At 41.8% G+C, this 26,184-nt stretch overlaps 1 protein-coding gene across 1 annotated transcript; it reads right to left on the reverse strand.

Annotated features, from left to right (window-relative positions):
• Positions 1-2,791: 2,791 nt before the first annotated feature.
• On the reverse strand, positions 2,792-26,184 carry LOC149783953 (BTB and MATH domain-containing protein 45-like). The gene is made up of 2 exons (XM_089932084.1): positions 25,810-26,184; positions 2,792-3,730 (listed from the first exon to the last, which is right to left on the reverse strand). Exons 1-2 carry the CDS (start codon positions 26,117-26,119, stop codon positions 3,357-3,359), a joined length of 684 nt encoding a protein of 227 aa, XP_089788210.1. The 5' UTR covers positions 26,120-26,184; the 3' UTR covers positions 2,792-3,356.

The following is a 26,184-nucleotide window of genomic DNA, read 5'->3' on the forward strand; positions in this document are numbered from 1 at the left end:
AAAAACGCAGATCGCGAAGATTATAAAATAGCACACAATAAAGACCATTTATCAATCGTACAAAGCATTATTTGGCAAACGATCGTACTGAATAGTGTATGAACATACCCAGTTGTACACGAATCTGCCAGTATAACTATTATATGTGTAATATTCAGCATTCAATGAATTTCAACAAGCGATATGAAAATAACTGTTTGCCATGTATTGCATATACAAATACGACAATGGAATGAAACAGATCAAAGAATGACAACAAATCCCTTTCAAACGTAAATAGTTTGAATTCATGCAAAATTGGTAAGACAAAGACATTCACTCATAAGAAAAAAATATTAGCATCTGCAAAAAAATGCTAGTATAACTGCAGATCTGCTTTGATAATAATATTGTTGTACTGAACTTATATTGTTCACGGCAGTTCCAGACATTATGTTTGAACCAACCGAAGGTAGGCGGAATCATATTGTGCCGCTGTTCTGTCCCAGATATGTTGCAAAAAACCGGTTTCAAGTGATTTTTCAGGCCGATAATTTGACTTTTAATGGAGTCAAATTACTAAGCTTCTGGCGACTTCTAATACGTATCAAACACGAATTATTTTATTGCAAGTATTGCAGACAGTTCTTCACAATGACAGTATATAGTACATTTCCTACCTACCTTGCCATACATTCAACAAGGAAGTTAGCAAGGGCCACTTTCGTTTCTTGTTTTTTTAGTTGACTTATGGACTGACAAAACCCTACACAAAAGAAAGAAAAAAAAAAAAAAAAGAAAAGAGAAAGAAATGAAAAGCAAACAATTCAGTGGCTGCTTTTTTGGTGCATTACTATATATTATGAGATTGTATGATCATATGATTGAGTCGTCACTGCTATATCTGTCACATAAAATTGTACGTGGCAGCCAGCAAACATACCCAAAATCATATTTCACACAAGGTTTTAAAGATCTACAAAGAATAGATTTAAGTTTTTGAGCTATTCCGTCACAGTTTTTCAATACGTTCCCTTCAATGAAAGCTTTGTTTTTCTTCTCAGAGAATACGTGAGCTGTCTAAGAATGATAAAGATATCTTGTGAAAATGAGACCTTGTGACGTTTCACATTGCACTGTCACCATAAAGAAGAAAATATAACATAAGCAAACGCAAGCACAAAGGCAAGTTCAACTTCCAATTTGCTAGAATATGGCCAAAACATAGCAAACAATATTTTGAGAAATAAAATATACTATTTTGTTATGTCAATGATGCACAAAATATTTGAAAGTACAGTATTAAGAACACCTACAGAGGTTATCTATCTGACTGCTTGTCATTAAAAATACTTTTAGAGGACCTTTTGATTATATGATTGTGAATAGCGTCCACTTGGAACGGGTTTCCAAAACTTCCAAATTAGTTTCATTATCTTGGAAACATCTCCATCCTATAATTATAGTTTGATTTTACTTTGTTCTAAATGTTTGCTTCCTGGACCGAGCTTTCCCGTTGCTAAAACTCTTGATATTTTGTTTATTTCCAAGACAGATCGTAATGCACATAAATCATGAGCGGATAAAATACAGTCTTTATCAGCATTTATGACATGCGTTTCCAATGTATTATTTAGAAAGGAAAATATTGCATGCGTGCCATCCTGGTCGTTTTAATTTTCGGGAATAGTTATTGTTCCAATCCTGAATAATTAGTTTTATCCAAATCTCCTTTCGTGTCAATTATTCAAACTCTCTTCTGAATGTCATAGTGGTAATATATGCATTAGTTGCTATCTAACAAGGCTTCTTAAATCGCTTTCAAACACACTGGTCACATTAGACCATCTATTTAGATGTAGGAATGATGTTTATATGAATGATACTTCAACACTATACAGATAATGCCATCATTTCAGGTTGTATCAAAATTAATGACTGAAAAACAGACGTATATATTGCAATGTAGTGAACCATACAAATTTCAGCAGTGTTAAAATGTATAGATATATTGACAATGAAGCGTCTTTAAAGTTGTTAGATACATTATGACAATCAAAAATAAAAGACCCAAGTTTACTTGTTTACACCGTTTGTACTATGTTGTTACTGTATTACAGCATGCTATATGTTGGCTAAACAATTTGGTGAGTATCCATAAAATGAATTTCGACTAGAATGTCGTGATGGACATTGCTGATGAAGACACGCATTACAAGATGCTATTAATTTGCTAAGTTATACCAATTTTTATATCAACTCCTTGTGTAGAATACCAGCAAGGGTTTATAATAAATGTTATCTTCTTTCATATAAGTACAGCCTTTAAAACGAAGATTAAAGTGTTAGTCATACAAGTAAGTGGCGTCAATGCAGTGAAATCAGTGAATTTCTTTGTCTCGTGGATCAGGAATGCACGCTTAAATGTATTGGACATCAGAGAAAATTAACTTGCACATAATACAAAAAAGGAAAGAAGATTGTCGCCAGACCTTGGCTATCTTCACTCATACACGATGTCGATGACTTGTACATACACACTTTTAGATGCAAATAGTGTAGGGTGGTTACAAGAAAAGGAGAAATATAATGAGTAAAGCGATACGGACCGGTGATCGAGGTTTACGGAGGAAAGTAAATACTAAGAGATATAAGAGTAGAGGGGACAAAAAAAAATAAACAAATGAAAAAGAGTATAAGTAAAGTATCGGGAGATACGACTGGTGAAAAGTAAGACAAGATAAGACATCTGTCCATTATTGTGGCTGGAATAAATACATATAAAGTCTGAAAATTAGAAATAACCGCCATATAAAGAGGCTTAACATTTTTACTGAAATATTGAAAATTTGACAGTCACTTTTATGGTGCTATTTATATGAATCCATTAACCAGTCATTTCGTTCCCGGAAACGTAGTGGTTGCATTTTTCCAAAGATTTATTTTATGTAAGGTTTTGGATTGCTTATGACCGATCATAGAAATTAAATGTTTTAGAACAGACCTTTTTCAAAGCGATATATGCAAAAGCGTTTGTTGTTGTTGGATTGACATTTGTTCTAATTTAGTCAGATAGAAAATAAAAAAACAAAATATGTATAATTTGTACATTTACTACATTTCTTTTGTTACTCCAACACTTGTAATTTCATACCAAAGTTTAGAGGTGCCCATAAATGCGCCCAACTATTATAAGAGTTTCATTTTTAAGATTAGAGTCTAATGTAATAATACACTTAGACAAACGTAGTATAATTTAGTGTTCTTCAAAAAGCAATTTTAAGAAAACGCCTGTTCAGTCTTTCTTTCTCCGATGCATAATTCAGGATACGAAGTCCACTACAGTGAGAAATGAAGCAACAAGGAATGCAACCAAGTTAATATGGATTTTTGGGGTTAATCATTTCCTCTGCTTTTTCCAGTCGTATCCTTAAAATCTCATACTTTGTTTCCAATGATAATTCGTCGAAGTCTTTGTTATCTTTATATACTTCCAACTTCGTATAGTGACTCAGAGGTTTTGGGTTGAAGTAGGCCTTTTGAACTACTTTAGACGATATCCCCGCTTGTACCGCTTCTGCTAGACCACATCTGTCGGCAACTCTCAGGTGAAAGAAAAAATCTGGGTACATTCCATCCTTAGTATCCCTCTTCATTTTGAATTGTTGCACAATATATTCCTCGCATTTCTTCAGAACCCCATCATGCTGATACAGATGCGCAATGGTTGCCACGCTTTCTAGAGTTTCATCTGGAAATGAAGGGAAAGGCCGATTTAATTATTCCCTTGTCAACAACGATTAATAATTATCCTATGATTCTGACATCGTGAAAGCAAATTAGTTTCACAGGAATATGAAATTAAATTAACAGGTATATGTTAAAATTTGTACAGAAAAATTAAACCGAAACTTACAGAAACCGACCTATCAGAGGATTCTCTCTCTCTCCTATCTATCTAAATATATATATATATATATATATATATATATATATATATATATATATATATATATATATATAGTCTGTCACTTAATCTGCCCACTCATTGAAACAATGTATCTATGTACATTATAGTTATGTACATGTCTGCTAGTCTGTAAGTTCAGTCACACACCTATCATTCCAACAATATATCTATCTCTAATTCACAAACCAAATACTGAGATAGATTCAGTCGTATCTACCTATGTTTGATTCTCCGTAAATCCAACATCCCATGTATATATCTCTTCTAGTTACATACTAGTTACTTAAGTTCGTCATCACGCCCTTCACTCCTGCTCATATTCCGCCTTATATCTATGCCGAGCCCTAAACCCTCACCCCAACATTCTACCATTTAACCTGGAGGGGTAAATAACCTCGCCAGGATTGAATGGGGAGCAAGGAAATGCAAACGCCCAGTAGGGAGGTGTGTATGAGGACATATATATTGTTTCCGCCTCATTGAGAGAGAAATGTCTGGATGTTCATTACCTCCTTCGATTGCTGTCACACTCACCCTCCCTTCCAGTATTTTTTTCTCCTATAAACTATTAAAAAGTATAACTAACTTAATCAAACGTTGATGATTAATCATACAGCTGGACTGGATATAATTACTCATTTTTCTGATCAATCTCCATCCATTATTTTGCCTTGTCGGTGATATTTAAATGTACCATATACTTATATAGTCCAAATCCATGTATAAACATCGATTAATCATTCATTTGTCCTATCATTACATCGTTAGTTTCGCTGTCAGTAACAAGTAACTGTCCACTAATGTATGTTACCTTCAGTAGTTATTGTATATACTTAATCTCCGACAACCAGTTTGTGCCCAACGACTTCCAGCTATTTCTCCCCGTCATGAATTATGTGTGCAAGACCGTGTATTGTTAATCACGTATCAATGTTATATCATTTCTCGTTTCTTTATCAACTGAGATTTTATTCCCTTTACGAAAGCATTGTTCGGTTTCATTTGCGTGTGAAACATTGACCCCATCTATGTCAACATCCCTCAAATAAGACAGAGGAAGTGGATTTTTCGTCGGGACTCAAATTTAAATTTACTAGAACATTTCATTGCTAGGACTTCTAAAATTAAATTCGTGGATTTATTCTTGGATTATTTTTGGATTTGATTCTTAAAACCGTAAGTTCTTTTTTCTTCTTCGATTTTATAGTGTTATTCCAGGGGAAAAATATCTATTAAACTTTTCAAAGCTTGTTGTGTTCACTCTTTTTTTGTTACTGTTTATTAGAGCCTAAACAAGTAACATATAAGTAGTTCGATCATCGAACATTTTTTGTTCGATGCGTTAATCTGGCACGTCTGGTAGATCCTTGTGATCGAATCTGAACGAACGATTCCGAAGTTTTGTCACTGAGTGCATTGCATCGATGTACTATGCAGTATATATTGACATATCCCTGCAGTAGATCAGATATCGATGCAGCATATCGTTATAGACAATATCCCAATCACGATACGTATCAATCAAACGTTAACCTTCTATGAACTAGGAGTAGTTAAGGGGGACGATTCAGCGACAATGGGAATTAGCATTACAGACCCCCCTGGGACTGTTTAGCGACTATGTAAATTTAACATTAACCACCCTGGGACTGTTTAGCGTCTATGCAAATTTAACATGGACGAAATATCGTGGGACTGTTTAGCGACAAGGGAAATTAACATGGGAAATATATTTTGGGACTGTTGAGCGACAAGGGGAATTAAACATGGGAATATGGGACTGTATAGCGTCAAAGGAATTTAAACAGGGTGGGACTGTAAAGCGTCACGGGAAATTTAACATGGGATTTTTTTTTTAAATAAAAAAATAAATAAAAAGGGGTAGGCAATCGAAAGTCAATCTCTTTTCGAGACCTATGAGTGGCCCTGAAAAGGGCCTTTGGGTTTATGTTAACGTATCCATTAACATAAAGGGCACCGCATTGGTCTTCTTGTCCTTAGGCTGCGTCTCACTGTAGGACCGCAAATCAGGACTCTTTTGAGGCATCCTTGTCTTTCTACGTAGATCCTACGTATCCACAGACTGGTTCTGTCCTGTGGACAACTGTCCACTTGGATCGGACATACATGGGTATGTCCGTCCGGAACATCATTGAAGACACAAGCGTAGAAGATTGCACATCGGTCCACATCTTGAGGTACCGAGAACAGGTGAATCAATGCAGTGAACTGCACTTATTTATAGGTAGAGGTAGGATTGAAACGGATTGAGTTTGTTGACCAATCCAAACACGCGTTACAAAATTCAGTCAGCCCGCATCCAATCCGAAGAGAGCAGTCTGTGACGTCAAGTGGTCTATATAAATTCGCTAGCGCCTGTGTGCAGTCAATCTATGCGACAGTGATTCAACATGACGGAAACTCAGAAAACGATCCATTGGGGTGCACCAGCAGTGGAGACCGCCCAAGGGAACCCGGACTTACTTTCAGAAGAGGTAAACTGGGATTTTGTGGATTTTCTTACCTCGCAAGAATTTGTACCGGAACCTTCGTCACCTTCATTACCGCAATTGGAGAATTTTAGACAGAGACAGAAAGAAGAATTGGAGAAATTAATACAACGACAAAAAGAAGCGGAACAAGCTTTTCTCCTACAGCAACAACAGCAAGAAGAAGAGGTAAGAAAAAAACAAGAAGAAGAAGAAGTAGCAGCAAAGAAACAAGAGGGTGAAAATCAAACGGTCACGGTCCTGTTGGACATTTTAGCGGAGTTAAGGAGTCTGAAACAAATGTATCAGACTTCTTTATTACGACCGAAGAGAATACGACCTTCCCGAGCTAAACACGTCAACCCTGTGACTAAGCCTACCGTACCACCCTTAGTGATTTCAACCCAATCATCATCATCAACAGTACGCAGTCCAGAAGTAGGGCTTAGCCGTGGCAAAGGCTTAAGGCAGTTAAAGTTGATTGCTTAAACTCACCCCTACACCAAAAACCAAAGGCCCTTTTCAGGGCCACCCACGTCTCTCGAAAAGAGATAGACTTTCAATTGCCAATAACTCAAAAATCAACAAAAAACCCATTTTACCCCTATAGTACGTGTATATGAGTGCGTGAGTGTAGCTTCTTATTTAAAATCAAAACTCAAAGACACTTACCTTTTTATAGCTAATTTATTCTTTTATCAATAGTTACAATCCAATTCACAATTCACAACAGAGCACTTCAAAAAGTTCTTACACTCCTTCTGTCTCATTGTTTAGTTTCTCTGTTTTTTAAATTTCTTCACCGTCACATTCTTTTCCTCCTCTTCCTCTTCACTTTCTTTTCTTCTTCTTTTCTTCTCCTGTTTCTTTTTCTTTACCTGGCTGCTTTTTTCCTCTGAAGAATCCCTCTCTTCTGAAGAAGAATCCCTCTTTTCTTCTGACTCCTCTTGTTTCTTTTTTGGGCAATCTGGAGACCAATGTCCTTTTTCTTGACAATAATAACAGGTATCTTGACTTTTGTCTTTTCTAGCTTCTTTTTTTTTCTTTTTTGATGGTCTGGACACTCTGAAGACCAATGCCCTTTCTTCTGACAGATATAGCAAGTATCTTCACTTTTGTCTCGAAAGGAAGGAGAGTAGTCCGTCGGCTGGTCTGAGGAGAATTTTCTAATGACCCCTCGCAAAGCTCTGATGAAACGTTCCATCTGGGTAGTCTCTTCCATCGTTGTGCTAGGTTAGAGAGTGAAATGAATAGTGAAATGACAAGACACACACCCTTTTATATACGCTGGTCTGCCATGACTATAAATTAGTCTATGGTGTTTAAACTTGAGTCATTTGACGTTTTTCACTTAAGATGAAACGATCCAATTCATTCGAAAAGAAAGAAGAAGAAAGTAAGAGGCAGAAACGTGATCTATCGCCTCGTACCAGGGCTGAAGTCTTGGCACAAATTCATGCCAGTGATTTTGAAGAGGACATGAGTGAACCAGAATCCGAACCCTCTAAACAAAGTTCACCACCCTTAGTCAACCCTGAAAAGTACTATTCCATTCGAGAGACGGAAAAGCGCTCCTCTAGAAAATTTAGAACCACGGCTTACAAATACACAGTGAAGTTTAAAGATTTCAAGGCTGAAGTACCGTTAGAGAAAGCAGAAGGGTTCATCACTGGGGTGTGGGATTCTTTGCTCACCGCACTCAAGCGACAATGTCAACCCAAAGAAGACGATCGCTTGAGACTTTCCATACAACACGACGGTTTGAAATCCCCTGTTTGGATCGAGTTTAGCAGACCCGCAGAACTAACTGCTTCCAAAGTCATGGACAAGATTCAACACGTGCAACAATCCAATGGCCAGTTTGACATCACCGATGGAAAAACCACACTGGACATGACCCACGTCTCTCAACCTCAAGGGACCGGACAACGCAATAAGTTGTTACTGGTGAACGACCTTCGCAGCACCAAAAAGAGTCTCGTCCAAATTCACAATTCTCAAGACCAGATGTGTTTAGCCCGAGCCATCGTGGTCGGACGAACCTATGCCGACAAGAACTACACGACAGAATGGAAAAGAGCCTGGAAAACTATTCAACGATCCGACCGAGCCAAACAACGAAATGAAGCAGAACTCCTGTTGCAACAAGCCGGACTGTCCAGAAACACACCCTGTGGCATTCTTGAAATGCAAAAATTGCAAGATGTCCTAGTTCCACGCTACACCTTGAAAGTGCACCCTCAAGAAGTGCGTGGGCCTCTGTTGTTTCGAGGCCAAGACTTTAAGGACGGAAAATACATTCATGTCTATTATCACGATGAACATTTCGATACCATTACCAGTATCACTGCATTCCTGGGATACGGTTATTACTGTGAGAAATGTGACCATGGTTATAATAATCGAGAGCAACACAAACATTGTGGATTGAAATGCTCAGGATGTTTGGCCTCTCCACCCTGTCTGAGCGAAGGACAAGAAAGAGTACACTGTCCTGCTTGTCTGTGCACGTTTGTCAGCCCTGCCTGTTACCAACAACATCTGAAGACGCAAGGTTCACAGCAGAAATGTGCTTGTCAACTCCTGAGATTGTGCCCTACCTGTGGACAAGGCCTACGTGCCAATAATGTCAAGGCACACGTATGTTCAGGAAAGAAAAAATGTCACATTTGTCATCACATCGTGGACTTGGAACACCAGTGCTACGTGCAAAAATACCAACCCCCACCAGAGAAAGAGGACGGTCACAAGAAGAAAGGCAATTTCATCTTTTTTGATTTCGAATGCATGCAAGAGACCGGCATTCACATTCCTAATTTCTGCGTGGCTCATCGAGCGTGCGAGAAGTGCATTCAGGAACCTATCTTCAGTCATTGCCCTCACTGCAGCAAGATTCCCGGAGGGCGTGAAAAAAATCTTTCGAGGACCGAACACGCTAGCCGATTTTGCACAATGGGTCTTAGCCCCCATCGACAAGACGTGGAGCCAAGAGGACATCGAAAGTTACGGAGATTGTCATCGTCATGCCACGGTGATGGCTCACAATTTCTCCGGATACGATGGACAGTTTCTTTTGAGATACTATACGGAACAAGGCACCGAGCGTCCTAAAGTGACTTTGAACGGAGCCAAAATCATTTTCATGCAAGTGGGACAAGTACAGTTTAAAGATTCGATGAGTTACTTGGCCATGCCTTTGAGCCGAATGCCTAAAACGTTTGGAATGACAGAAATGGCTAAAGGGTACTTTCCAAACTTTTTCAATACGGAAGCCAATCAACACGCCGTTCTACCCCATTTACCTGAGGCTCACTGTTACGACCCCGACAACATGCGTACCGAACAACGAGAAGCTTTCTACGCTTGGTACCAGGCTCACGCCTCCGACCCTTTCGACTTTCAGGAAGAAATGCTAAAGTATTGTCGTTCCGACGTGGACATTTTACGGCGTTGCTGTGGAAAATTTCGAGAACTGTTCATGGAACACGGAGGGGTCGATCCTTTGAAAGAAGCTTGCACCATTGCCAAAGCGTGTTCCTTAGTGTATCGACAACGATTCATGCCTGAAAACACCGTAGCTGTCATCAGTCCTCAAACGACGAACTATGTCAAACGTCAATACTCGGTCAAAGCCCTACGTTGGTTACATTACTTGTGCGACAAGGAAGACAAATGGATTCAGCATGCCCGCAACGGTGGGGGCGAAAAGACCATCGGAACGCATTCGGTCGATGGCTGTGACTTAGAAAACCCCAAGATCGTGTACGAGTTTAATGGTTGCTTATTTCACGGATGTCCCGTCTGTTACCCTGACCGTGGCACTAAAAATCAGTTTTTACAACGAACCATGGAAGACTTGTACCAGGACACTTGTCAGCGACGCCTAAAGTTAGAACAGGAAGGATACCAAGTGGTGGAAATGTGGGAAAACGAATACGATCACCGTTTGAAAACCGATCCCGAATTTAAACGCCTCGTGGAAAGTTACCAGTTCATGGACCCGCTGAACCGGAGGGATAGTTTGTACGGAGGAAGGACCAATGCCACCTGTTTGCTGTACCAAGCCGACGAAGAGAAAGGAGAAGAAATCAAATACTTGGACGTGTGTTCGCTGTATCCCTACGTGTGCAAATATTGTCACTTTCCTGCAGGACACCCGCAATTGTTCACGGAACACATCGACCTCAAAAACATTCGACAATACGAAGGCTTGATCAAATGCAAAGTTTTGCCTCCCACGGACTTGTACCATCCCGTGTTACCTCACCATTGTCAAGGCAAACTGATGTTTCCTTTGTGCCGTACTTATGCCGAAACGCGCAACCAAGATCAACCTTGCCAGCACACCCAGGAAGAACGCGCCTTGACGGGAACCTGGGTCAGCGTAGAATTGTTCAAAGCTATGGACATGGGACACCAACTGTTAGAAGTGTACGAAATTTGCCACTTTCCCAAGACACAACAATACCACAAGGGTGACCCCACTCAGAAAGGCATTTTCGCCGACTACGTGGATGCCTTTTTGAAACTGAAGCAAGAAGCCAGCGGCTATCCTTCCTGGTGTCACACTCCCGAAGACCAAATACAATTCAAAGAGAAATACTATGAACAAGAAGGCATCTCTTTAGACCACATCGAGAAAAACGAAGGCAGACGATCGTTTGCCAAAGAGATGTTAAATTGCTTGTGGGGTAAAATGGCACAACGACCGTGTTTACCCAAGACGGAATATTTGACAGAACCTTCCCGCTACTTCCAGATGATTCACGACAAAACCAAATACATGAAACACGTGGACATCGTTCGCGATGATTTGATCTTAGTCAATTACGAAGAAGATCTGGACGTTGTACAAGATGACCCCTTTGGAAATGTCATCATTGCGGCTTACGTGACAGCCCCTGCTCGCTTAAAATTGTACGAAACTTTAGAACTGTTAGGGGAACGCGTTCTGTACTTTGACACGGACAGTTGCATTTACATCCATCACCCGAGTCAACAGCACCCTGACATCGAAGGAGACCGTTTAGGAGCCTGGACAGACGAGCATCCCGACGACAAGATTCTAAGTTTCGTCAGTGGTGGTCCTAAAAATTACGGCTGCGAATACGGGGACAAACAAGGAGAAGTGCACACTCAGTGCAAAGTGAATGGATTGACTCTGAATTATCGTACCAGTCGTGTGGTGAACTTTGGGGTATTGAAAGAAGCCATACAATCTGGAGAGGATGCAAACTTTAAAGTGACCACCTACCAGCCCCACAAGATTGTACGTTTACCCACTCACCACATCGTCAGTCGACCCTTGGAAAAAAGTCTATCAAATCGTGTACCAGAAGCGAGTGCGACTTCCCAATCATTTCACCTTACCGTATGGACACGTCGGTATTGGTCTGTATATAAAAAGGAACCCTAGTCAAGATCGATATTTCATTGTGACTACCAACACCAAGCGAACAAGATGAATACTTTCAGAGAAACACAAAACAAGTTTAGAAAGGCACAATTCAAGTGTGGGGCTTCTGAAGTGGAATGCGATTGTGACCCTTGCGATGGGTATGATGCTGTACGTTGTGACCTTAACGATGCCGTAAAGCATCATGGGAACTTTGTTCTCACTACCCCTATCATGGAAAGTGATGCTGTGTGTGTCAAACCTGAGGGATGCGAAAGCGATGCCGCTCGTCCTCTTGGACATTTTACTGGGTTTCGTTTTAAAGGGGGATGTTCACCTTCACGTTTACCCCCCTACGGATGTCATCCATCCCTGAGCAAACTCCTGTCCATGTCACCCAACCCTCATCGAAACGAACCTGTGAAAGACGAATATTCGTTTCCTGTGCGTTTGTCGGAATATTGCGACTTTGAAAATCGTCTTCAATCGTTCAAAGGAAAATGGCCTAAGTATCTGGGAGGACCGACCCCTGAAGAATTAGCCAGAGCCGGATTTTTCTACTTGGGCGAAGGAGATAAAGTCAAGTGCTTCAGTTGCGGTGTGTCATTTCACCACTGGGAACCGCAAGATTCGGCCTACGTAGAACATGCTCGATGGTCACCGAATTGTCATTACTTACCCTTAGTGAGACCGAGACATTAAAGTAACTTACCATGTCGTTGACGAAGAAGAAACCAGTTTGGCTAGGAGTCAAATGTTGGACATCACCGAGACCAGTATTTAAACTTCATTTCAAAAACGATATTGAATCATTACCTAAAGAACTACAAGAGAAGATTTACAAGGAAGTTTGGCAGGGACTTGCCAGAGTGAAACTCAATGGGTCACTGTAGAACTTTTTTGCCTAGAAATTCACAAGAGGAAAGTGAAAAAAGTCAACCAGTGTGTTAGATTTCTCTGGGTCAAGGGTGCATTCATCCTATTATATCGCTTTAGACCGTTTACATCAAAAAAGTTCAGTGACATTCTTGGACGTTACCCAGAATGGCAGTGGTCAGAAATTACTCACTATGTGGATTACTTTTGCTCTAGGAGAAGATTGTGAATTGTACGGACTGACCTATTCATGGATACTTTACAAGAGAACATTCGTGCTTTGCCTGTGGAGTTGAGAGAACGCATTTACCGAGAGCTGGTCAGAATACAAGTCAAACGTAAAAAACAGTTGCATCCGTTACGTCACCAGATCTTTAACCACTGGTTCCTGAATGGTATAAGAGGACTGATTCGTCAGAAATTGTTTCAGTGGTCAGACCTTGTTGAACACTTTCAGTTTGTGAATGATGATGGACCAGACGTTCGTAATTTTGGTTACTTCGAGATTCACTTACTGCAACGTATTGAGGAAGACGAGTTAAAGGATTACCAACATTTGCTACATGGAATCTGCTTAGAAAAAGACGAAAAATCTAGACAAACTCTGACGTTTCAGTTACAGTATGTAACATTTAAATTCCCTACTGGAGAACGAACATGTTTGGTTAGAAATTACCTTTATTGCTTCCGAAACAAAGAGACTATAAAATCAGGCTGCCATGCCACGGATTATGTCATATGTTATTGAACAGATTCCGTGGAAGGAACTCAATGACCATATTCAAACCGTGGATCATTACCATCGATTATTACAAGAACTGTATCCATTCAATTTGGGTCGACAAGTGGTGTGTGTCTTAGTGACTTGTTTTCTGGGATTTCGTTTACCAGCCGATTCTTTGTGGACTCTTTACGAACAGTACTTACCTTCCCAATGGCCTTAAATGGTCACGAAAGACTCCTTTTGCTCAAGGCCTTGCGTTTTCATCTGGATACTTTTCGACCTCTACGGGAAAAAAAGATTCGTCAACTTTTAGCTACCCAAGACGTGTATGACGATGTGTGTGTAGCTTGTAACTTACACCCCCATTGGACAGATGTCCGTGCCTGGAAAGAATGGAATTTTGAGGCTTGGACCCAAGAAGTGGCCCAGTATGCACGAGAGTTGTTCAAGGAAAAAAGTTACTTTTCAACCTGTGTTAGTGACAGTGCCAGAAGAACCCGTCACCCAAGACAGGACTATCGTGGACATGCCTGAAAGACCCTTTCGGGAGGACACTTGTGTGACCTTACCCCCTATAGAACTGGTCAGAACATTACCCAAAACATGTTGTACAGACACTTGTGTTTATTCCACGTTAATGATTTTCATGTGCCTTTTATCGTTGTACTTAAGCCTTTGGCTTTTATGTATTTTTGTCTTTCGTATTCATGTTTAAAACATTCAATAAACGTGTTCTGAAAAAAGTATATAAACTCTCGTCTTGTTTGTTTTCCTGTCACAAGTGACATTCCTAACACTATGGCTACTTCTGCTGTCTCTGCTCCTTCTTCCTCCACTGTCAAAGTCATCGACGAACACTTAGATCGTGCCAGATGGGAGGCTTTGTATCTTCGCCATCCCTTTAACATGCTCATTGCTGGACCTAGCGGTTCAGGCAAAACCGAATTCGTCAAACGTTTGATCGAACATAAATATCATTTGATCGATCGACCACCTGAGCGGATCGTGTGGTGTTACAAAGAGTGGCAATCGGCGTACAGCCTCTTGCGAGAAAGTCAAGGCGATTCCATCGTGTTTGTGGAAGGCATTCCTAAAGAAGACGACGGCATCGTCTCTGACTCCCGTCAAACCCATTTGGTCATTTTCGACGACATGTTAGGAGAAGACGAAGAATAAATTAAACTGTGGTTCACGCGTAAAGGGCATCACCGTAATGCCAGTGTCGTTTACATCACCCAAAATTTGTTTCAACAAAGTAAAGCCCATCGTACCATCAGTCTCAATGCGCATTACGTGGTCTTGTTTAAAAGCCCTCGAGATAAATCGCCAGTGCAAGTCTTAGCCAAACAGTTAGGAACGCCTTGGCTGACTCAGGCGTACGACGATGCCACTCAAACTCCACACGCCTATTTACTCGTCGATTTTGAAACCTACGACCCCCGAGGATTTGCGATTTCGTACCCACTTGTTTCACCACTGGTGCCAAGACGGAGGGCCTGTCCTGTACACGTCTCCGTCCTCGACTTAATTTCACTCCACAAAAAAATCTATAAAAACCTCAGACCCTTTTCGTCTGTCTCACACAACGTCAACATGACGTCCCTTCAGTCGCATCTTCCCGTCAAATTGATTCGTGCCTTGTAAGGCATCAGTCGAGAAAAAATCCACAAACACGAGCTCGTGTCTTAGAAGCTAGTCTCAAAGAAGTCTTACGATGGTTCACGGTGACGGCACGTCAATTACTCCAAGGAATCATTCAGATTCCTCATCAAACCAAACGCTTTGTTGATCGACACAAAGTCGCTTTGACCCAACTGGCCGATCCCCGCATCGACACTCAAACCAAAAAACAAGTCATTTTGAAACCCGGAGGGAGCGGTACTCTAGGAGGGGTCATCATTCGCTCTCTCTTAAGATGGGATCCTAATGCCCCCAAACTTCTCCCCAAGAAAAAAGTCAAACGAAGCTCCAAGACGAAGAAAACGACCATGTCTCCAAGGAGAACTACTCCAGTGGCGGGACCCTCCTCTTACCAGACACCACCCCGGAAAAAGAAAAGAAGCCCCCAGAAAAAGAAACAGAGAAAAAGTCCCCAGAAAAAGAAAAGCCCACAGAAGAAAACTAGTCGCAAGAGAGGCACTTCGGTCAGGACGCAACCTTACACTCGCAAACCACGACCTGCCACGGCGGTGACTGCGTCTCCGGCAGCCTCACGTTCATCCACTTCTCCGTTGATGACACCAAGAACTGAACAGTACTTGGAGACGTTGATCACACCAAGAACATCTCCGTTGATGACCCCAAGAACTTCCCCAGTGGCAGGACCCTCCAATTTAGCGGCAGTGGCCGCTGCTCACAAAGTACCTTCTCCCAAAATCAAAGTTCAAGAGAGATCGGGCATGTTACAAAGTTTATTGGATTTGTCCAAGCAAGAAGTGGCTCGATTTAGTGCGTTACGTAACCCTGCACGACGTGTCATGCCTGTCCTGAAGTTGATACGCCGTAAAGACAACCAGTGGCGACGCGTTCCAGTATAAAAAAGGCCTGTGACCAAGTAGGGGTATCAGTGCTTTTGGTGCTGAAGACTCAAAGATGTCACCCTCCAGAAAACATCCCTCTTCTAAACAACCCCAAGGAAAGAAAAGGAAAGAACTGCCTCCTCGTTTAGTCAAACATGGGGACATGTTATCTGTCCTGCCCAAAGCTTCTCCACCCTACGAAAAAAGCTCATTCAATCGGCCTCCAAAGTGGTCATCGATACCGTGTGCGAATGTTGTTTGAACGTCTTGAAAGGCACGATCCCTTTATCCAAACACCAGAAACAATGCTTAGGCAAACATCGTCACGTTCTTCGCCAAATGGTTCAAAAGAAAATTCCCATTCGTCAAAAGAAGAAGATGTTGGTCCAACGTGGAGGTATTCTACCCCTCTTGTTAGGTCCCTTACTGAAAGGAGCCTTGGGAACCATGTTGGGAGGACTGGTGGGAGCAAGATAAAAAGGCCCTCTGAAGTCCCAAGATCTCAGAATCGACCCCTGACAACCCCATGGAAGGACGAAAACTAGCTTTAGTGCCTTGCAAACGATGGATGGAATACCATCGTTGGCAAGAACAACGCACCCCGCATTTACCTCCCAATCCCAGTTTGAGGGAGATGTCCCAGTTACAACACGAATTGCAGTCCTTGATGGATCGCCAAGATTTGTCCGAAACAGAAAAATCGCAAAAGTACGGTCAACTCTTGCAACGACTGCAACTCTTTCACCAGAAAGCTTTAGACGAAACAGCTCTACCCACTCTGAAAGATTTTAAGACCTTAATGAAAAGTCCAGCACCATCATCACTACCACCACCACCACCACTACTACCATCCCCAGGGGTCACCAGAGATGCTACCGCACGAAGACCTGAGGAAGAAGAGATGCGAGAAGTGTTTCAAACACCGTCAGCAGCACCCATTTCAAGTAAGATTGCAGCATCCTTGTTGACCCCGTCCCCCACACCCCAACGAGAAGAAATGAAAGCTTGGGTTAAAAAGATGATGTCCACTCCTCCTTCGACAGAAGTGAAAAAGAAAGAAGGGAAGCCAGAAGTGAAAAAAGAAAAGAAGACCAAAGCCATTCCATTTCCACCTCCACCACCACTACCTTCGACTTCTACTCCCGTAGCCCATCGGACACGTAAATCCGTTTCTAAACCACCCTTTCGTCCCACTCAAAGTCGCATCACCGAAGAGTGGGTAACTTATTAACACACAAACACAAAAAATGGAAAAAGTCTTAGCCAGCATTTACTACGATCCCTCGCATCCTGCAGGTTACGCAGGAGTTCAAAAATTATATCGTGCTGCCAAATGCGACTGAAAAGTCTCCGTTTACCTCAAGTGCAACGATGGTTACAAGAACAAGCTACCTACACTTTACATAAACCGATTCGACGCAAGTTTTCCAGAAGTCGCACCCGAGTGGAAGGCATCGATCATCAATGGCAAGCCGATTTAGCCGATGTCTCTCATTTGGCCAGCTACAATCGTGGCTACAAATATTTGTTTTGTGTCATCGACGTCTTTTCCAAATTTGCCTGGGTTGTACCCTTGACTTCCAAATCGAGCAGCGAGTTAGTGCGAGCCCTGCAACGAGTGTTGAAACAAAGTGGTCGTCACCCTCTTCGATGGCAAACGGACAAAGGTACCGAATTTCTGAACCAAGCTTTCCAAAAAGAATTAAAGAAACGTGACATTCATTTTTTTACCACCGAGAATCCCAAAACCAAAGCCAGCATCGTGGAACATTTTCAACGCACCTTGAAAGAACGCATGTGGAAATATTTTACGCATCACCACACTCTGAACTACATCGACATCTTACCGCACCTGGTGCAAGCGTACAACCTATCTTACCATCGAAGCATCGGACGTGCCTCGCAAGAAGTGACTCCCGAGAACGAAGTGTTGGTGTTTGAGCGCCTGTTTGGTACGTCCCCGACGAGGGCTGTCCCCAAGAAAAGTGGAGTGTTGGCCGTAGGAGATTGGGTGCGCATTGGCAAAACCAAATGTACTTTCAACAAAGGTTACTTACCTAACTGGACGACCGAATTGTTTCGTGTCACTGGACGAGTGCATGGTCGTCATCCTGCCGTCTATAAATTGGAAGACATGAACGGAGAAGTGCTCAAAGGAACGTTTTATTTGCCCGAGTTACAACGTGTCACCAAAAAAGAAGACGACGTGTACGACATCGAAAGCATTCTCGAACGCAGAACCCGTAAAGTGGGCAAACGACGTGTCAAAGAAGTCAAAGTACGTTGGAAAGGATATCCACCCAGCTTTGATTCTTGGATCGACGTTTCGCAAGTCATCGACTATAAAAAGAAGTGACCATCATGCCCTTTCACACAGACGCAGCTACGTCGACCACTCCTTCACCTAGTTCTTCTGTGCAAGATTTACAAAAACAACCCTTGTGGGCGTGGTGTGGAGAACGTGTGCCTAAAACGCAAATCGTCTTTTTCTGCCAAATCTTCGTGGTGCATTGTGTCATCGGGGCAGCCATCGCCAATTTGAGTTTGCAACAAGGAGACAAACAATTGTGGACCATTTTATTAGCAGTTGCATCGGTTACCTGCTTCCCAATCCCTCCCTGAAATTCTCCTCAAACGGGAACCACGGGAACCTTGTGTCCAGTGCCAGTGCCAGTCACCACTCCAATAACAACAACAACAACAACCCTATTTTGGGCGGAGACACGCCACTGACCTCCAGTAACCCCTCGGACAGCCACAGAACTCTGGAATTATGAGTCGCCAAAACCAATTTTACTTAACCTTACCTAGTGACAGTTCCATGGAGGTGTTTCCCAACAAAACGTTGTGCTGTTACACGGCCAGATTACCTCAGGCCATCCCAATAGATCACGAAGCCCATTGGGAAGTGGCTTTAGTGGAAATCATTCACCCGACCCAAGTCCTCAATGTCCTTCCCAATCAAAATTTTTTGATGTGGAAGTTTATGACGAGCAAATGCAACAGTACTTGGATACCCATGGCAAATATGACAAGAAAACCCCTGGCACAAAAAATCAAAAGTACACCACCTATCACTTGTTCATTCCCCCAGGCTATTATTTTAGTGGTCAACATTTGGTGAGCACCATTGCCTCCAGGTTTAATGTCGTGTTTTTGAAAGCTTTGGAAAGTGTCAAAAAAAGTGTCACTATGGAATACCACAAATCAGCTCGTCGCTTCTTGATGAAATTTGACGGGAGTAAAATCGTGTCCATTTTATTTTGTCCTGAATTGTTTGACATGTTGGGCGAAGACATGGAACTGAGGAAGAAAGTAGAACAACAAAAAGGCGAAGCAGCAGTTATTTACGACAACGAGTCTTTTAGCAAGTTTTTTCGTGCCCCGGTAGAACTGAACCAAGGACTGAATTTGATGTTTGTGTACTCCGATGTGGTGGAGTATAACGTGGTGGGACACACCTCTGTACCGTTACTGCGTGTCATTCCTTTCAAAGTGGATTCTGCCACGGTCGCTGACGAGGAACGTGGAAACACTTACCACGTCCACTGCGAATTTGTACATCCTCACTATTTGCCGGTCAGCAAGTCTTATTTGGACACGGTCAACATTGCTATAAAGGAGATTTGGGACAAAATATTCCATTCACCAAAGGAAAAGTCACGGTGAAACTCCATTTTCGAAAACGGTTCTCTCACGATTCGTAAGTCATGTATCCAGTGTACCCAGGGGTTGCTCGACAGCGAGGACACGGTTTAGGAGATATGTTAAAATCAGCCTTTCGTTCGGTGGCCCCCGTGTTGAAACCGATGGTGACACGAGGATTGCACGCCTTGAAAGATGCGGCACTGACACAAGGCAAAGAATTTCTCCAAAATGTCATCATCGACAAACAAAACCCTAAAGAAGCCTTCATGGGGGCAGGCAAAAATGTCTTGCTGCAAACGAGCAAAGACCTTTTGGGCCGACGAGAAACACCTATAAATGCCCTGCACGCTACCGAGTCACTCATTCAGCAAGGACAAGGCAGAAAGAGACGACGAAGAAAACATCCTTTCACCAGACTTCACACGTCTAAAGCTAGAAAGACAAAGAAAAGAAGAACCGTTCGAGACTTAGACGTTTTCGAATATTGAGAAAGAACAAAAAATGATGCACCGAGAATCTTGCGCTTGTTCCAAGTCGGAACTGGATCTGTTTGCCATGCCCCCCATCATGATGACCATGCAAGAATCTCAGTGGGTGGAATTTCACCCCGTCTCCTCTTTGACAGCCTCAGCTCCCATCGAGTTTGAAATCAAAGGACAGCCCGAAGATTACATCGATCTGAATAGCAGTTACTTGTACCTAAAAGTCAAAGTTGTCGATGAGGATAATACGCCCCTAGATGGTGATGAGGTAATAGCTCCCGTCAACAATTTCATGCATTCCTTGTTCAGTGGAGTGGACTTGTACTTGAATAACAAACTAGTCAGTAGCAGCATGGATACTTACCCTTATCGAGCGTACCTGGAAAATCTCTTGACGTACGGAATAGACGCCAAGAACACTCATCTCACTGCCTGTGTGGTATGGGAAGCTGACGATGGAGGCCAGTTTGAAGAATTCGAAATTGATACAAAGAAAGAACACAATGCGGGAGTTGTAGAACGAAGAGACAGAATCAAAAGTGGAGATAGTTTAGAACTGATGGATCGTTTGCATTTGGACATGTGGTTACAAGAAAAGTATTTGCTGAACGGAGTGAATCTCCGCCTGAGACTGAATCGTAGTAGTGCCGCTTTCCATTTGATAGGTACTAGTGCTTGCAAAACTGTCATCGAGGAAGCCAGGCTCTACGTACGACGCGTGGAAGTGTTACCTAAAGTGGGTAACGACATCAGTCAGACGCTGAGCAGAACGACCGCCAAGTATCCCATACGACGCGTAGAAGTGAAAACCTTCACCATTCCTACGGGGCTGCGATCCATGATCGAAGATCATCTGTTCCAAGGACAGTTACCCAAACGTTTGATCCTTGGTATCGTCGAGAATGCAGCCTTCAACGGAGCTGCCAATAAAAATCCTTTGTACTTTAAACACTTTGACGTGTCCAAGATCGAAGTCAGTTGCGATGGCAAGACCTTGTGTACCCGACCTTTCGAACCTAACTTTGACAAGAAGAATTACTTGAGGTCGTACTTGTCCCTGTACGAAGCCTCCGGTCAGTTAGGAACCAACACCAGTCACGGCATTACGTACGAGGATTACGCAGGAGGCTACGCTTTGTGGACTTTCGATTTCACTCCATACCAAGGCAGCGACGAGGGACATTGCCACCCTATAAAATCTGGCCAGATTCGTGTGGAAATTCAGTTTACTACAAATCTAACAGAGACGGTGAACGTCCTCTTGTATGCCGAATTCGATAATACCATAGAAATCAACAGTTTGAGAGAAGTCATTCTAGACTATTAGAAGCCATGGAAGACAGTTATCCCTCTTTACCTAGTGGAGAAACTTTGGAGATGGAATCTGAGGAGACCGTGGAAGAAGAAGTTATCATGATGAAGTCAAGATGGCCAGAGCAAGAAGCGCATTTAGTCTCCTGTTTTGCCAAACACTTGGTCGAAAAAATGACGGAATTGATCAAGAAAGATTGCTATGGATGTCAAAATGATCATCCCAGTCAAATTCAACACGATAAATGCCTGATGCTGAGTCAAGAAGAAAAATTGGACGAGTATCTGGACGAAGCTTGGAGTCTCATCTCGGACGAAGTCGTTTTGCATCAGTGGTATGAAGACTTGCGTGAACATTCTTGTCCACCATTAACCACGCAAGAGATTCATCGTATCGAAGCTGTCCTGAATCAGAGTGGGGAGACGAAACGAAGAAACGGTTATTTGTCAGACATTTTCAAGCATAAAGTCAGGATCGAATTGATGACTTATTATTACCTGTGAAGAAGAAAAAAACCCACACAAAACATGGATACCTGGGAACTTTATTACTTTTTGAACCACAGTTCGTACACGGCTTCTTGGAATCCTGTCGTCTGTGCTGAAGATGAACTCCCTCATCGCAAACCTCAAGACCATCAAGCTTATGTGATCAACACGGACGACAGTCATCTCCCAGGAATTCACTGGGTAGCCGTCTACTTTCCTCAAGAAGGATGTGTGGAATATTTCGATTCGTACGGATTGCCTCCTTTGGAAGACGATATCATTGACTTTATGAGAAGAAATGCTCAGACCACCCGATTCAAGAATGTGAAATTACAAGGCACAGATTCCTTGGTGTGTGGACAGTACTGTGTGTATTTTCTGCATCATCGCAGCCTGGGCTATTCCTTAGAACATTTAGTGACTCATTTTGATCCTCGTTCTTCTTCTAGAAACGATGTGAAAGTAGATCGATGGTTTTGTGACCATTATGCTTATCTTTTGTCTCAAGCTAGGAAACGCAGTGTCCATCAATGGCCTAATGACTTCCAACAGTGGAAATCACAATTTCATTCACATCGTTGTCAACCCTGTTTAAAGTAGAGTGTTAATTGAAAAATGTTTGAGATTTGAAAAAATGTTTGATGTTATATTGTTGGATTATTGTTAAAAAATGTTAGAGTTGTTTGTTAGTGTTAAGTGATTTTGATTTAAAAAAATGTTTTGTTTTGAAAAAAATGCCTTTGTCTTTTGTTTGGCTATAAGAATGTTTATTCATGCTCTTTGACTTCTTACTATCCCTCTCATGACACTCATTGAACGTTGCGGCTCGAAAACCGTGGAGGGATGTTTTCCTTCGCGTCCGCGCTTTGACTTTAAGAACCGGGGTAGTTTCCAGTCTAACCATCCATTGTCGACTCATCCTCCTACGAAGATGTGCTCCAAACTAGCTAAGCTAAACGAAGCCTACGTGAATTTGCATAGGGTCAGACACAGTCTTATACCGAAGCCAGAAGAGATAGAGAATGTGAGAATGTTAAAGTCGCTGAAGACCTGATAGAAGAGCTCTTCAGAGAAGAAGTGAACAGGGAGAAAGAAGAATGGACAGAGAAGTACAGACTTCAGAGACAGAAGCAACAACAACAACAACAGCAGCAGCAGCAGCAGCGGCAACCTGAACCTGACAGAGGCTTTGTCGATTGTCGTATCGACACCAAAGAGTTCTTCTTCTCTTTCCGAAGAAGCAGACCTATCGTCAGAAAGTCTATCCTCAGAGAACGTCGCATTCTTAGAAACTAAAAGATTGCCATAGCAAACACAAAAAAAAACAAAACAAAATAAACCCTAGCCCTTTTCAGGGCTACCCAATACTCTAGAAAAGAAATAACAATCCATTTGCCAATGTGTGCATGTAGAGTAGTGTGAATATAAACACTAACTCTTTTTTATATTGTGAGGGTATGTGTATATGATTGTGTGTTTGTAAGTGCTCACGTACGTTTGTGTGGATAGTAGACTAAGATCATGTTGTTTTTTTTGCTGTTTGACGTGTGGGGAGAGTAGATTTGGGGTTTGATTGATAGTACTATGTGGATAGTATATTGAAGTGATTAATGAAAATTTTTAAATTAGTAATGGGTAGTATAAAAAAGTGAGTGAGTGTTTCTTTTAGGTCCGCGCGTTGTTTGGTTATGATCTAGGTAAGATCAATTTTGTTTTAGGGGATGTTTTCCTTCACGTCCGTGCTTTTGGTATAAATTGAAAATCGCTTGGCAGTCTAGCTACCCTGTTCATTCGTTAACAAGACAATGAATACCAGAATTGTAAAGCTTCTAGAACTCCAGATGCACCTGGAATATGCCAGGCGCCTGTTAAATGAACTGGCCGCGGAGGCCAATGTCGAAGAGGGAAGGATGAAAGAGGAGGAGGAAAGAAGAAAAAAAGAAGAGAAGGAAAAGGAGAGAAGAAATTTCAGAATCCCAGAGACAGAAAATTGGGATTCTGAAGCCACTTATCCAGCCTCTGCACTCCCAAGAAAAAAGGTAAAAGGAGACTGGGGAAGAAGATGTGTGTGTGGTGCCAGGCCTGGAAGGTGCCATCATTAACCAGGTGTCACTGGAGTTCAAAAAGCGAACAGCCCTTTTCAGGGCTACCCAAACCTTTAGAAAAGAAATAACAATCGATTTGCCAGTGTGTGTATGTAGAGTAGTGTGAATATAAACACTGACTCTTTTTTTTATTGTGTTTGTGTTTGTGTTTGTAAGCGCTGACGTAGGTTTGTGTGGATAGTAGATTTGGGTTTAATTTTAATGCTTTGCGTGTGTAAATAGTAGATTAGGGGTTTGTTTATTGATCCTTCACGTATGTGGATAGTAGATCATATGAAATGAGAAAAGTAGGGGATGTTTATAGTGATAATCTAGGTAATATCAATTTTGTTTTAGGGGGATGTTTTCCATCACGTCCGCGCTTTAACTATAAAGCTAACAGTGTTAGCCATTAGAACCCATTCCACGGAATAAAGACAAAGAAAATGGTGGTAGCAACAGCGTTACTGAATCATTTGATAGGCATTTATTATTGGATAGTAGATGTTACGTTTGTCATGGAAAAGATAGAGAAAGAATTCAAAATAGAAAAGTGTCTTGACTGTTTTAATAATTTGAAGGAAGCAAAGGAGATAGTAACAGGAATGATGGAAGAAGAGGAAAAGAGACTGAGAGGATTGATTGACCCGCCTTATGTAAGAGTGGGAAGTTTAAAGGAAGCACTTGAAAATGTCATCGAAATCAGGTGCTTCTTAGAAAAGATATTGAATTGGACGGAGTGGCGATACGTAAAATGGGGGTTGGACCAGCTGACAAAATCGAAGAAGTAATGAGGAAAGTGATGACGGAAGAGGTAAAGAACATCAAAGAAAAGTGGACTAAGGAAAGAAAAGAAGAAGAAAATAGAAAGAGAAAAGAAAGCTTTGAGAAACTCAACAATAACTGGACGAATACAGGAGAAATTCCGAGCGATAGGTCATCCTGACTGGATGCCTGAATCAGAAATAAAGAAGAAGACAGGAATAATGGCAAAAGTTAGAAGATGGCTACAGAAGTGGAGGAAATAAAAGAAGAAGATGATGATGATGATGATGATGAAACCAAAGGCCCTTTTCAGGGCCACTCATAGGTCTCGAAAAGAGATTGACTTTCAATTGCCTACCCCTTTTTTAAAAAAAAAAATAAAAAAATCCCATGTTAAATTTCCCTTGACGCTATACAGTCCCACCCTGTTTAAATTCCTTTGACGCTATACAGTCCCATAGTCCCATGTTCAATTCCCTTTGTCGCTCAACAGTCCCAAAATCTATTTCCCATGTTAATTTCCCTTGTCGCTAAACAGTCCCACGATTTTTCGTCCATGTTAAATTTACATAGTCGCTAAACAGTCCCAGGGTGGTTAATGTTAAATTTACATAGTCGCTAAACAGTCCCAGGGGTGTCTGTAATGCTAATTCCCATTGTCGCTGAATCGTCCCCCTTAACTACTATTAGGGTTCCTTTTGATCTCCTCTATCCCATCCTTCCACTCTAGGGGAGGGGCTTCCCCTTCTCGTTACTGGTGAGGTAGCTCCCTCCGGCCTATCTCGTCTGATGGAAGGAGGAAGCGGTCTTAGTTGAAACGGAAATGAAGAGGGGTATGGGTAAGTGGGTATCGTAATAAGGGTGGGGGATACACCAGAGACAGGCATCAATGGGTTTGATGATCAGTCAATACCTCTTCGGGTTCTGCTGGACGAAAATATCAATTTAATGATATGCGACATACTCTTCAAGATATTAAGTGCCCGTGACCATGTACAAGATCATTTAGTTTCAATATATTAGATAATTCTAAAATATTCTCGTGTAACCATTTAGGGCAGAGTCAAATATGATTTACCTGTGACAGACAGGAGCAGCTTGGGATGCAGGCACGCTAGAAAGAGAACTATATCCTGATAATCGACATCGTCCAGTTTTAGCCGTGATTGGTCTTCACTTTCTTCTATTAGTTTGGTAAACACGGTGGACGCTTCCATCAGTGGGTACTTTGAGAAGTACAGCTCTTCTTCTCCAACGACAATAGTTATATCTGTTAATTTAGATTTTTTAAATAGTTCAGACAGTTTTCCATTATCTTCCTCTTCTTCATCAGATTCCTGTTCTGAAAGAACCTGCTCCTTCTCAGATATCTGCGGACACTCCATCATTGTGGGAAACAGTAATGACTTGTGGCTGTCTTACTTTCGATATTCATTCCAGGTATTTAAGGTTG

This window comes from Sinohyriopsis cumingii, chromosome 14, assembly GCF_028554795.1.
Source record: "Sinohyriopsis cumingii isolate HCF-2022 chromosome 14, ASM2855479v2, whole genome shotgun sequence".
Classification (NCBI taxonomy): Eukaryota; Metazoa; Mollusca; class Bivalvia; order Unionida; family Unionidae; genus Sinohyriopsis; species Sinohyriopsis cumingii.

Excerpts from the sequence above, each read along its gene's own strand:
- LOC149783953 (XM_089932084.1), bottom strand. The coding sequence starts at position 26,119 with ATGATGGAGTGTCCGCAGATATCTGAGAAGGAGCAGGTTCTTTCAGAA. Across the intron at positions 3,731-25,809 it reads GCTGCTCCTGTCTGTCACAG|ATGAAACTCTAGAAAGCGTG; the intron begins GTAAATCATATT and ends CTTCATTTCCAG.